At 49.2% G+C, this 14272-nt stretch overlaps 1 protein-coding gene across 7 annotated transcripts in view; it reads left to right on the forward strand.

Annotated features, from left to right (window-relative positions):
- Positions 1-14272, forward strand: part of ARMC9 (armadillo repeat containing 9) — a 139308-nt gene that overhangs the window by 92371 nt on the left and 32665 nt on the right. For all 7 annotated transcript variants that reach the window (XM_081260758.1, XM_081260760.1, XM_081260761.1 and 4 more), the window contains one exon: positions 8426-8530. In XM_081260758.1, coding sequence (XP_081116884.1) covers positions 8426-8530 — 105 coding nt within the window. The remainder of the gene's footprint in view (positions 1-8425; positions 8531-14272) is intronic.

A 14272-nucleotide genomic window follows, 5' to 3' on the forward strand; every position in this document is an offset into this window, starting at 1 on the left:
CACCGATGCTTTCTCCCACCTTCGCTTCGGTCCTCCAGGTTTCTCTGATTCTGGGGTTAAATATGTCGATAAACACTGCTTTTCCCAGGGCATCTTTGCCATTTTCTTTCTCTCTCTTTTTTTTTTTTTTTTTAAAGAGAGAGAGAGAGAATTTTTTATATTTACTTTTTAGTTCTCGGCGGACACAACATCTTTGTTTGTATGTGGTGCTGAGGATCGAACCTGGGCCGCACGCACGCCAGGCGAGCCCGCTACCGCTTGAGCCACATCCCCAGCCCCATCTTTGCCATTTTCTATTTCTTGCTGTTTCTGCCTGGACTTCAAAAAAAGTTTTAAGCAAGCAAATCAAGAAGCCAAATCAACAGACCTGAAGAAGCCGGAGGTCAGGGCGTTAGGGTCTCTGGGTTGACTCTGGTCATTTATTAAACTGTTCTGGTTGTTGGCCAGCTCTCAGGAGCTGGGGATACATTTTTGTGAGTAAGGAAGTTGACGTCAGAGCTGCTGGGCACCAGGAGGTGTCCTGGGGGATGTGGAGCTGGCGTGCTTAGTCCTGAGAGTGGGTGCAGGAGAAATGCTGCCCCTGTGGACGGGGTCCGTCCACCCGGGAAGTCTGCCGTCCCACTGCCGGGCCTGGTCACCTCAGTCCACCCTTGCTCTCCCAGGTGGAGGGTTTTCCTGTATTTTTACAAAGAGAGATTTACAATTCCGTGTCCTGAGACGCTGTCTCGGGTTTAACTGCTCGCAGAGTGGCAAGCACACTGGGCACTTTCACTTGTCATATGTGAAACCACTTGAATACATTCTGCTCTCTGCATTTATCTGCGAGAATCTGAGTTTTCAAATGCATTTAGTGGTCAACCTTACTTTTGTTTTCAGGCCAGTTGCTTAGAATCTGGTTTTTCTAGAGTATTGTGTATCTAAAGCCTCCAGTTAAGAATCTTGTAGTGTCATGAGGTCACTGAGCCACTATGGGGAAGCTTCGTATGAGAACATCTAAATTCATCTCAGTTCAAGGGCCTTTTTTTTGAGGCAGTCTTGATTCTTGAAGTAATCAGTTATCCCTGAGCTCTACCTAGTAATCTGATGCATTCTGCTTGAGTATAAAGGCCAGTAATTTTAGTAAAATTCCTCCAACAATGGTATTTGAGACCCACCCTAATTAGGCATTTCTTTCTGAAGTATTTCCTTATTCATCACGCCCTTGCTTCACAAAGTGGGTGTTTAAAATCTACGTCCTTCTCTTTGGCATTCCTGAGCCGGGAGGTCGGATAGTGCACATGGTGGCCAATCGGCATGGTGCATGGGGCACCGGGGCCTCCCTTGCACTTGAGCGGGGCTGGCAGATTCTGCCCGCTGAGGCTGGGGGAGAACTGTCGGAAAGCAGCTGCCCCCTCCCTGCCAGGACGACCGAGCCCTCAGTAGCTCTGAGTACCTCCTGGCTGTCGCCACTGGTTTTGCCAGTTTTGGAAGTTCTTGTCTAATGTTCTTGTGCGGCCTCCACTGTTTCAGCCTACTTGGTACCACTCAGTGGAGCCAGTGCCCGCTCTGAGCAAGCGTCTTTTGTGACAGATTCTCTGTGCCCATTCCAGACTCCTCTGCCTCCCCCAGTCCCTGCCTGCAGAGTCTCCGAGTGCTGCTGGGAACCCACCAGTGGGCTCTGGCGTGTGTCTCCCACTCACCTCGCCCACCCCTTTATCTTCTGCCTGAGCCCCGAGGATGCCTGTTTCTTGTTCACAGACACTAGTGTTTCTCAGAAGCCACAGCAGTGCCTGGTGTGCATCCACAGCATCGTGGCTTTTCAAAATCAAGCAACAGGAGAGATTTCCTCAGTCTCCTCAAGTCGCTCGTGGCGGTTTTAAAGGAGGCAGCAGGCGGCCTCCTTATTAGAGAAACCAGGGCACTGTCAGGAATCACGTTTTCCTGAATTAAACCTCAGAACAAAAGTTCTTTAATTAAGAACTATCCATTCAGTAATGATTTCCATATCAGTTTTCTTACATTTATGCATCCCATAGTAACATTCTACTCTTGAAAACACCAATAGTAATTGCCTTGCGTGTTGTAGGAGAGAAACTTGAGTCAGGGGAAGCCACTTCTCCACGTTGCCAGTGGGTCAGCTGGAGACCCTGGTTCTTTCTCTGCCCCTCCCATCATCATTAAGCTGAAATTCCAGGGAGCCTTTATGAATGTGTTACATATGTTAGAAACAAAGCAGAAGCGGCCCTGTGTTTTGGGAGGTTAGTGAGAGCTTATCAATGATCCATGAATTTAATTACAAAGCACTTTAAATGAAAAGCAGCTTCAGTCTTTTTAATTTAAAAAATAAAATTGAATAAATATTTCAGTGAGTCTCGGAGTAACTTACATTAGAAGAAGTTAACAGGTCAAGCCTCAACCTGTGGGAAGATGCGGCGGCACAAATGCATAGATTGATTTGCAAGTGGACGGGTCTCACATACGTACTCATCGTCCAAGGTCAAGAAATTCTGCTGCTGGTATTGGCCGAGGTCAGCCTTTGTTAGCCATTTACTGTTTCTTTCTCTTTGAAATGGACTGTGGACATTTGTTTGGTTTCTTAATGTTTCCCATTCTCTCCTGGCAGGGAAGTGGTGTGTCACTAATACCTCCGTGAAACTGTGATTCACATGCCCATTTCCAGTCAGGGCCTCCAAGGCTTAGCTCCCCGGAGGAGAAATGAAACTCTATCCTGTGCCCAGATCCCTGCCACTCAGACCTCAGAGCCCGCTGCTTGGTTCCCAAGGAGCAGTCATTTTCCTAGAATAATCATAGAATGTATACATACTATTTAATCTCTAAGATGTTGCTATTTTGGTAAACTCAACTCCAAGCCAAGAAGCAACATAATTCTTACACAAACGTCCCAGAGTTGACCTCGGGGTAGGGTCTCCTAGATAGCGTTACCTTTAAGGAACTCAGTGAAATCTTAGGATGCCGAGTCCACTAGCACTTGGCAACTGTTCTTGCTAGGAAGAATGAGTTCAGACTAGAGCTTAGATCACAGCAGTGACCGGGAACCTGTGTTCTGGGTAGAATTAAGAGTGGATTCTCCATTTATGATTAGACAAGAGCAGGGAAGAGAGGATGAGCTGTGGACTCTAGACCATGGCCACAATCTCCCTCCCACTCCATGTGCCCTGTTGAGCTCAGTTGCAACCAGACACCGCGGACCCTGGGTCCTCAGAAGACCTGGGCAGGCCTACCTGTGTCTCCTCAGAAACAGGCTTCTCCTGCAGGGCCCCAAGGGGCCAGGTCAGAAAGACCTGGGCAAAAAGGGGCTGCCAAGCTTGAAGGCCAGGCTCAGCCTTGAGGCTGGACCATTGCAGTGGGCTTGTTGTTCTCCAGGCTGTGGGTTCCTCCTAAGGAAAGCAGCATTGATCAGAGGAATCCACAGCGAGTCACCGGGAAGGGTAAGGATAGGGGGCGCCTTCCTTAATGGTTTAATAGGTGAGTGTGCCGGCTGCCAGGCGGGGTGCCCTGGTCTTTGGTGACTGTGATACCCCTCTGCAGGCTGTTTCATGACTGAGGCAGTGCCAGTGCCATGGCCATGACAGGGTCTCGGTGGATCTAGAACCTGTCTCCGTCTGCTGCTTCTGGCCTGCCTTGGGGGCCACCTAGAATAAGTCATGTCTCCTTTTCTTAAGGTAGCATGTCCTGAGGTGGCCATGTCTGTGATGGCAGGTATGGTACCCACAGCCTGAAGACTGGGGCTGCCCCCCTACAGCAGCCCTAACCACACAGCCTGGCATTCCAGGGCCCAGCTTCCAGCCCAGTCCTAGGCCCAGGTGTGTGAACTTCATACCCTTGGGAACTGAACCGGGTAAATCACATTCACCAAAGACCATCGCATCCACAATGATCAGAAATTAGTATTAAATGAGCACAGGTGCTCATGTTTGCAGAATTGTGCTTTCTTGAAAATTAGAATGTTTAAAGGAACCAAATTCTACTTGTTGAGTGTGCCAGGAATCAGAGAAAGGTTGGTTAGCATTTCTCAGGGAACAGTGTCACAAGAAGGTGATGGGCAGCCTGGGCTCCACCCTGGGGCAGCAGTTGGCTGCCATATTCCCCCAGGAGCCCTCTCCCCTTGCTCACTCCCAGGGCCAGTGGCTCCCTTCAGCCTCAGCGCAGACCCCAGTCTGGGCTGCTGTGTGCTGCTTTTCATAACTTAACCCACAGAGGACAACTTGGTGTTGAAGCAAGACTTGGCAGAGAGTCAGGAAGAGTACCACACACTTCCCCCATTGCCATGTGTCCTGTTCTGTTGGCCAGTATAACAACTATTTGCGTCATAATTACTTTGTACCTTTGTCAAAAAACAGTGGGGAAGAAGCTGGGCAGAGTGGTCCCAGCTGCTCAGGAGGCTAAGGCAGGAGAATCATGTAAATCCAGAAGTTCAAGACCAGTGTGAGCAACACAGCGAGATTCCAACTCAAAAAAAAAAAAATCTACTGGGAATATTTGTGTAGGTCTGTTTCAGAGTTCTTTCTCCCGTTGATCTATTTTTCTATCTCTCTGCCGATAGCACACAATCTGAATTACTGTGGCTATATAGTAAATCTTGGAATTAGATAGTATGATTTCTTATATATTGTTCTTGTTTTTCAAAATTGTCTTAGCCGATTCGAACTCCTTTGCCCTTTCCGTATAAATTTAGAATAATCTTTTATATGGCTACAAAAAAGTCTTCATATGATTTTGATAGAAATTGAGCTGAACCTGTATATCAGTCTGGGGAGAATTAGCATCTTAACCATGTCAAGTCTCATGACTCATGAACAAAGTGTGTGTCTCCGTTTGCTTAGATATTCAGTGATTTCATTAGTTTTGTAATTCTTAGCATATACCTCCTGTAGCGATTTGTCAGATTTATACCTAGATAGTCCTTTATTTTTGTGAAGTTGTAAGTGGTGTTTTTAATTTCAGTGTCTACCTGTTTAATTAGTTACATATAGAAATTGGAGCTGTGGATGTAGCTCAGTGGTAGAACACTGGCCTAGCATGCTGAGATGTTAAGTTAGATCTTCAGCACTGTAAGAAAAGAAAAAGTAAGAAGGAAATTGGGTTCTATATGTCTACCTTATATTCTATGACCTTGCTGAACTCAATCATAAGTTCTAGGAGAAAATAATATTTTATATATACACATATGCACAACAGACATATTTTAAAGATTCTGTAGGATTTTCTGCATAGACAATTATGTCATCTGCAGATAGGGTCAGTTCTGTTTTTGCTTTCTGATCTGTGCCTTTTGTTCCTTTTCAACCTCATTGGTCTGGCTGGAACTCCAAGCACCATGTTGACTAAGAGCTGTGAGAGTAGAGATCCTGCCTTGTTCCCGGTCTTAGATGGAAAGCGTCTAGTCTCTCTTTGCTAAGTACCATTTTGCTGTAGGGCTTTTGTAAATGTTCTTTTTTTTTTTTTTAATTTGAATGTTATAGTAAATGTGATTTTGTGTGTGTGTGTGTGTGTGTGTGTGAGAGAGGAGAGAGAGTGAGAGAGAGAATTTTTAATATTTATTTTTTTTTTAGTTCTCGGCGGACACACATCTTTGTTGGTATGTGGTGCTGAGGATCGAACCCGGGCCGCACGCACGCCAGGCGAGCGCGCTACCGCTTGAGCCACATCCCCAGCCCTGTAAATGTTCTTAATCAAGTCTCCCACTTCTCTGATTTTCTGGGTTTCTGTCTGGTGGGCGTTGAGTTTTGTCAAATACTCTGATCACCCATTAATATGATCATGTGCTGCTTCTCCTCCTCCTCTCCCTCCACCCCTTCCTTCTTCTCCTCCTCCTTCACTGAGGATTGAACCCAAGGGCTTTCTACCACTGAACCACCCCCAACCCTTTTGATTGTCTGTTTTGAGATAGGGTCTTGCTACGTAACCCAGGCTGGCCTCAAACTTGCAATCCTCCTGCCTCAGCCTCCAGAGTTGTTGGGATTACAGGCATGCGCCACTGTGTCCAGCTGATCATGTGATTTGTTTTTCCTGTATAAGTCTGTTAATATTGTGGGTTACAGGGATGAAGTTTTACATATGGACCACTCTTGCATCATGGGAGCAAACTGTACCTGGTCATGGGATAGAATTCTATGAATATATTGCCTTATTTGTTAAGGACTTCTATGCTATATTCATGATGGGTGTTTGTGCTTTTCTTTTTTGGTATTACCTCTCTCTGATTTTGGTACCGGGGTAATACTAGCTTCATAAAATGAAGTAAGAAACGTCTCTTCCTTTGGTTATTTGACTTGGTATTACTTTAAAAGTTTGATAAAATTCTCAAGTGAATCCACACAGGCCTGGAGATTTCTTTTACAAGCATTTTCAAGTTATGAGTCCAATTTCCATAATGTTCCTAGCACTGTGCACATTATTGACTCCATGTTGAGAAACTTGTGGAAGAGTTTGTGTTTTTGCTCTAAGTCCTCAAACTTTGTGTGTAGAGTTGTTTGTGGGAATTCCTGATGATCCCTTTGATATCTGCAGGTCTGTATTGACAGCCCCTGTTTCTTTCCTGACACTGGTAATTTGTGTCTTGACTTCTTTGGCAGTCTTGTCAATTTCATTAATCCTAAATAAAAGTACCAGCTCTTTTCTTCATCCATGTTCTCTGTTGCTTTTCTGTTTTTCTTCTCTTCCTTCTGCCCTTTATTATGTTCTTCCATTTGCTTGCTTTGGTTTTATTTTTCTCTTCTTTTTCTGTATTCTTGAGCCTTTTGTTTCAAGAGCATTTGTGATTATTCATGGAAGCGTTTTTTTATGATAGCTGCGTGAACATTTATGTCAGATAGTTCTGATATCTCTGTCACCTAACATTGGCATCTAGGGATTCTCTCTCCGTTTGATTAGCGATCTCCCTGGTTCTTGATGTGATGAGGGATTTGTCTTAAGTTTCAACCTGGACATTTGGGGTATTGTAAGGTGTTGGATCTTATTTAAACTTCTGTTTTAGCTGGTTTCTTCTGACGCTACCTTGTCACTAACGCACAGACTCCTTCCTTAATGAAGGGTGTGGGTAGAATTCCAGGTTCCATATTGGAAGGTGGGGTTCCCTCATTACTTTAGAATGGGGGCAGGAGTTCTGGGTCCCCACTTGGTCCCCAACATGGCCTTTTCTCCCAGCAGGAAGATGGAGAGAAACCACTTACTGTCAGGTACAGGAAGGGGCCCACACTGGGCATGAGGGCTTCATTACTGCCCAGCAGGGTCGGAATCTTTCCTGCTCGGCTTCTCTGGTGCCCCCCCCCCCCGGAGGTGTGGGGTGCCTTACCACAGTGAGGGCGGAAGATGAGGATCCCCAGGCCCTTGCAGGCTTGGTTGGGGGTGGGACTACAGTGTTGGTTACTTTCTACGGTGTTTTTTTCATGTCCGATTCCCGTTTTCCTGGTCCCTGGGCTAGAGGGACGTTTTTGTCTTCCTTGGCATTCCTGATTGCTGGCTTCTTTAGCTCCAAGTCTGACGTGGATGAGGCAAGAAGAAAACCAAAGCCCTCATCTCTGTCACTCCTGGGGTCCCAAAATCCCTCGCTGGTCTGCCTCCTTCTCCGTGTTTCAAGGTCTTCTGTTTATGTGTAGTGGCCAGTGTTGTAGTTGACTTGGCGGGAGGAGGAGGAAGACAGGTCCACTGCATCTTCCTTGAAGCTAAACGGCTCTTCTCCTTCCCTCTCCTCCTCGCTTCTTCTCTCCTCGTCCGTGAGAACACGTACTGCATGGCTGACGGCCATCCTCAGCTGCTGGTGCCTCACAGCTGCCATCCTGGGTGGAGGCAGCGTCCTTCCTCAGAGGCCATGTCTGAATCTGGGCTGTGCGATTTTTAGACGTCTCACTCTACCAGTGGCCTTTCACCTTCCAGCCTTGGCCTCTTTGTGCTGGGCAGTCCTCTGCATCTGCCGCAGGGCAAGATCTGAAGGTGGCAGGCCTGGAGCCACAGTGCTGACACAATGTGTTCATCTTATGGAGACGTTTTCTACAGGATGACATTCTTTGCCTGAGCCCCGCGTATTGTCTTCTTGGTGACCGTGACCGACTTGAGGAGAACAAAGCTGTCCCATACATCTGTAGCCCCCACGAGGCCTGTGCATGTGAAAGTGCTTGACACTGGTTGTAGATTGACTGGTTTGGCCACTGCCCTGGGACCTTGGCCGCGGAGAGGAACCCGGGGACTGTGGCTGAGAGAGGCTGCAGTGCCATGTTGGGCCTCTTCACACTACCCCTAGGAAGTGCTCGCCCCGCCGGATCCCTGGGCTCTCTGGCCTCCCCACCCATCTCCACATAGAGGGCAGATGGGCCTGAGGCCTGTGAACGGGACCCACGAGTTGCCGTGTTGGGCTAATGCTCTGGGGAGCCACCCTCTGGGGCCGGAGGCAGGGTGTCCACAGCACTCACCCCTCTGTTTGACGCAGGAGGACCACGACACCATGGAAGCTGATCTGGACAAAGACGAACTGATCCAACCCCAGCTGGGAGAACTCTCAGGAGAGAAGCTTCTGACGACGGAGTACCTGGGAGTAAGTGCCACCTGCCGGGCATGAACCTGGAACAGGAAGGGCGGATGCACGTGTGGTTACAGGATTGGGTTGGCGTTTCAAACCGTGCCGAGGGGGCTAGAGGGGATGTAACTGCCAGGTGTGAGCCGGGAGCCCTGGGGGGCATCTGAAGGTGGGTCCAGCTGTAGGGCAGTCACCACCAGCCAGCTTTTTTGTCACCGAGTACTAATCAGTTCGGAGGACATGGGCACAGCAGTGGTGACTGACACCCACGGAAGTTTGTGGAAGGAGGGAGGGAGGGAGGGAGTGGGGCCGAGGACAGGGCTCCCCAGCTTGTCAAACAGGCAGGAAAGAAGAAGGACCCCCCACGAAGGACAGAAATCAAATAGAGGGGCCTGCAGAGAACCCACAGAATGCAGTGCTACAGAAACCCAAAAGAGCAGCTTCAGGTGCAGCCCACCCTCTGAGAAGCCGCTGGTCTCACTGTCTGTCCCAGGGCCGGAAGCTGGCCTCTGAGAGCTCCAACTCTGATGCTAACCAGCGCCAGGAGACCCTGGCCTACAGCCTGCCACCCAGATAGGCAGGGTGCAGGCTGGGCGTCACCCACTGGTGTGCATGAGGCCCTGGGTGTCATCCCCAGGACCAAATATAAATAAATAAGTAAATGAGGAAGTAAGAACAGGAGGGTGGACCTGAGTCAGGAGGGAGCTGCCTTCACCCAGGAGCTGGTGGAGTCTTGGGCCCAAGGGGTCTCAGGAAGCCTTGATCAGAGAGCAGACAGGATGTGCAGTTGCCAGAGATTCAGACCAATCCAGACCAAAGCCCTGTGCGGGCCAGCTGACACCTAAGGATAAGGGCCATTATCGTTAAGGGGGTCTTCCTGGTACTTGGAAGCTGGTGGTTGATAGGGTCAGTTACGTGGACCTTAAAATTAAAACCTCTCCAGTTGGGCGGTTGGTTCTGGAGAAGAAGGCTGGTGCCGGTCCCTCCACAGTGGACTGGCAAAGCCAGATTCGGGAAGAGGGGAGATGGCCTGTGCAGGAGGCCTGAGCCTTTGCAGGAACATGGAAGCAGAATATACCTGTCCATTCCTGCTGCCATCCACCAGCCCAGTCCCCTCATCCCCTCACCCCAGGCACTGGTGTCCCTCGTCACCTGCCCTCGTCCCCCCTTCATCACCTAGGAATGTCCAGGGCTCCAGCTAGAGTGCAGCATGTGCTGTGGAACCTGAGGTGGGAGGGACAGCTGACGGACAGGTTGCAGGGCTGTGGGGGCCATGAGGGGGGTTGTGGATCTTACTCTGCATGAGCTGGGAACCCACTGGACTGTTTGGAATGTCCACTGGAACTTGCACTCTGGCCGCCTTCTGGAGAGTAGACTGTGGGGGCAAGAGTGAAGGGAGGGAGAGGGACAGGCCAGCCACCACTACCCCAGTCACAGTTGTATGGTGGCTGCCATTGTCCTTAGAATGTCTCAGGGGCCACAGGAGCCCACGAAGCCGTTTGCACGAGGTGCTCAGGTGGGGAGGTGCTCAGGAAGAGTCAAAAGGGGGCAGCCTAGGGCTCCAGGCTCCTGATGGGAGTCTGAGCCGTGAGTACCTGTGTTTACCAAAAAAGCAGTTTTTTCAGAGAGTCTGGGCTATTTGAGAGGACACATATTCTTTTAAGCATCTGGAGGACCTCCTGTTATGAGGAAAACAGGAGGCAAATTGGTGTGTCTCCTTGGGAGAATGGGTGGTGATTGTTGGGGAGACCATGTACCTACACCCGTTACCCCAAAGTCACCACACAGTGACAGAAGCATGTCAGTGCCGGCAAGGATGTTCACTGTGGCCTTGTCAGACATAAGCCTGAATACAGCCCTTGGTTAACAATTTTAGCACCTCCACTCAATGAAACGCCATGGACAGGACCTCATGTGGATATGGTGGCGATTTCAACAACCTCAACATATAAATGAGGCAGGATAAGCCGCGACTACCAATTTTGCCAGGCCAACTGGTGAGACACGACTAGAGCTTTAATTAATCAGTAACCCCAAATGACTGGCATGTAGAGATGGTGTCATTCACCATCACATGTAGTTCTGAGGCTTTTTTTTTTCCCCTGTAGTGCTGGGGATCGAACCCAGGATCTTACATGTGCTAGGCAAACTCTACTCCTGAGCTACAACCCCAGCCTATTTATTCATTCCTTTGTTTATTTATTTATTTATTGAGACAGTGTCTCGTTAAGTTGCCAGTGCTGGCCGCAAACATGTGATCCTCCTACACCAGCTTGCTGAGTCCCTGGGATGACGGGCGTGCACCACACACAGTTGAAATCTCCTCCGGGTCAGTGTGCTTTCCTTTTACCAGAAGGGAATGTTTTGAATCACACAAAGGAGGTTCAACACAGGCTTGCTTACCGCCCTGGCTGGAGATGTGAGCAGTAAGGACGAAGCACAGAAAGAACTCACTATGTAGGCACCTTCGTGTTCCATGCTCAGTGACAAAACACCAGGAGCTGGGTGGCCTCAAACAGCGGGAATCTGTTCCCTCACAGTGTTAGCGGGCGCAGTCCAAAGCCAAGGCCTGGCAGGCTCGGCTCCCCTGAGGCTCTATGGAGCTCCTTCCTGCCTCCTCAGCTCCTGGGGGCTCCCGGCAATCCTGATGGCTGCCCCCGTCTTCACCGGCCTTCTCTTCCGTTTCTTGTGGAGGTACTTCTCTCTGGACTCCGGGCCCACCTGGCTAATCCAGGATGACCTCCCAGCTCAAGGATCTTTAGCTCGATTCCTCTGCCAAGACTTATTCCAAACAAGGTCATGTCCACAGGTTCCAGGGGCTAGGACGTGGGTATGGCCTTTGGAGGCCACTGTCCAGCCCACCACACCAGGCCACCCTAGGATCTCATCAAGAGAATATTTTTACAGTTTGTTAGAAAACTGGTGTAGAGCAGTGACGGCTAAGGTCAGGCATGCTTCCCCGCTCCCCTGCCTGTCACTCATCCTAGGCTGCCCGGGTGGGTCCCCGGGGCAGTCCTGGGATCTGAAGTTGCCAGCTGCAACCTATATGTGCTGGCTTAGGTCTTTCAAAAGAGGGGGGGGGTCTCACCTTGCCCTTTGCTCTGGAGGTGCACAAAAGGACTTAGAGTCTCATCTTATAGCTGCATGTGTCACATGAAGGAAGCTAAGACAGATGACATTTCCTGAGGAGTGTGTGCCTGAAATTCATGGCTCGGGCCCCTCGGTCTCAGGTGCCAGGTACTTTGCAGAGTTTTCAGAGTGAGCCTGAAGATGCCGGCTTTTTGAAACATCCTCTCAGAATATTATTTTCAAAAGGTTTTCTCCAACGTGAACCTTTTGCCCAACGTGGCAGGATGCTAGAGACACAGTGTTACATTCAGGAAAGACACAAAACAGATAAACTGCTCTTGCTGAGGGGTAGATGGCAGGTGTTGTCCTGTGCCCTGCAGAGCCACAGCTGGTCCCAGACTAGAGTATGGGTTTAAAATAGTCTAGGCGCCACCCGAGCTCCTCATCACAATTCCAGGAATTATTTGCACATCCGTGATTTTAAAACCAACCAGTCTCTGGAGATAAGGGTATGGTGCAGTCAACATGGCCCCCAGGGGCTCGGGATGAGAAGAGGTGTCCCAGGATTCTGGGACCCACAGGCACACCCCTGAGTTCAGGGGTTACTGCTGACACCCACCTCCACACACACAAGCAACACTTGACACAGGAGAACAAGTCACTGTTCTTGTGGCGGGGGCAGTGGCCACAGCCACTGTGCTGTCTACCCAGAACTCTGGAGAAGTGACAAGCAGACTTGTGAACACGAGTTGTTCGAGACAGAAAGTTCACTCCTGCTTCTCTTGCCAGAGTGTCCGTGTATTTTTATATACTATACTGTACCAGATAGTCACTAAATTCTTCCTGCAAAGAATACCCTGATTTAAAAAGCCTCACCACTTGGCCTACAGGGACATAAATATTATGACACAGTCATAGAATCCCAGTCCTTGCCTTTGTTTTAAAGTTACCTTTGTTTCCTCTCTCTTTGTTTCCTCTCCACTTGGGTGCTCTCCCGCTGAGCCACACCCCAGCCCTGAAGCAGTCAGGAACATCTTACGTGAACTTGGCAGGGGCCCTGGACCCAGGGCTTCACACGCCCGCTTCCATTTCATCTCCTCCTCCCAGCAAATGGACCAGGCACATCTACTGGAACCTGCTATAGGAAGGAAACCAAGGCTGGAGGGTTGCTGAGCCTTCCTTGGTCTTTGAGCCGCGTGCACTAGGCTGTGGGGCCTCCAGGCATTTGAGTCCAGGCTCCAAGGACTCTGTCTTTGGAGGTCTGGGTGCTCCCTGGGAGTGAGGCGGGGTCTCTTCCGCACTGGGAGGATTTGGGGTGCCTGCAGAGAGGGCTCCCAGCTCCTTCCCACGCCCCTCCCCTCCGTAGTTGTTCTTCAGTTTTGTCCCCACTCTGAGCCCATCCAGTGTTCCCGCCTGCCCGCCTAACCCCCTGCGGGCTGAGATAGGCCCTCTGCCCGCTACGGGATTAGTTGGGATCCACTAAATGCCCATAGTCTTGTATGTGAAAACACAGCCCAACAAGCAGAAAAAAATCTTGAATCCCAAAATGTTCTGAATCCTTTTGTTGCTGAAAGCTTGGTCCTTGTCCCAACATGGTTTTTAGAAAAAGGAAAAAGGAGGTTTATTGCTTTACTAGCAAAGGAGAAATACAGGGGACTCCTGTTTAAAAGGCTGTGATTCTGCCCATCCGCAGGAAGAGCGGCTTCTATAGAAATGATTCAGAGAAGATGAGATCAGGGAGGAGAGATCAGGGAGGAGAAGTTTAGGAAAAGAGGACTCGGAAAAAGAAAAAAACGTGTAAGTATCAAAGCCACAAGGGTATAGTCAAAACATCAAGTGAACACCGGTTACAGTTTCCTTTTTGTTGCTTGTTTTATTCTTTCCTAACTCTAAAAGAAATGTACGCTTACTGCTGAAAAGTCAGAAGCAGGCTGAACTTAAGAATGGCCTTGTTTCTTCCTCATGGAGACAGTCACTTCCACCTCTGCTACCCTTCCCTTATCAGTTAGGGCAGGGCTCTGTGCAAATAGAGGATTCTTGCCTTATCAGTCCAGCTAAGAATTTCAGGGAAGGGGCTGATATAGTGGTGCACACCTGTAATCCAGCAGCTTGGGAGGCTGACACAGGAGGATCTCAAGTTCAAGGCCAGTCTCCTCAATAATAGCAAGGCCTAAGCAACTTAGTGAGACCCTGTCTCAAAATTTAAAAGGACAGAAATTAAGGAAAAGGGATGCTGTCAGACCCCAGGCTCTTTATCTTTCCTTCGCGCTGCCTGCCAGTAAGGAGGCAGACCTAGGCTCGGTGAGCCTCCAGCCTACAAGGGCTTGGGAGGCCCATCACAAATGTCACAAAATCCAATAACTGACTGCTTGGCACACCTCATAAGTTGGTCTTCCTGTATTTTGTTTTATGCCCTTTGATCATCTCTATATATGACAGGTTTGTACTGTCTTCTACTGAGAGAAAAGATAAATATTTTAACAGGGTGTGTTTGTGCAGAAGTCTCTTCGCTGTTACTTCCCATGGAAGAGTCTCTCTTGGCCCAGACCAGGGAGGTTGTCCTTCACAGGGGAGTTTTTTATCTATTGGTTCAGGGAAAAAAGGAAGGTCAGAGTGCCCTTGGATCTGCTGTTTTTTAAGTGTCTTTTGCTCACAATCGTCCTCATACCAAAGTGGCATATTTTGGAGTAG

This window comes from Spermophilus citellus (genome assembly GCF_964194105.1).
Source record: "Spermophilus citellus genome assembly, chromosome: 11".
NCBI lineage: Eukaryota > Metazoa > Chordata > Mammalia > Rodentia > Sciuridae > Spermophilus > Spermophilus citellus.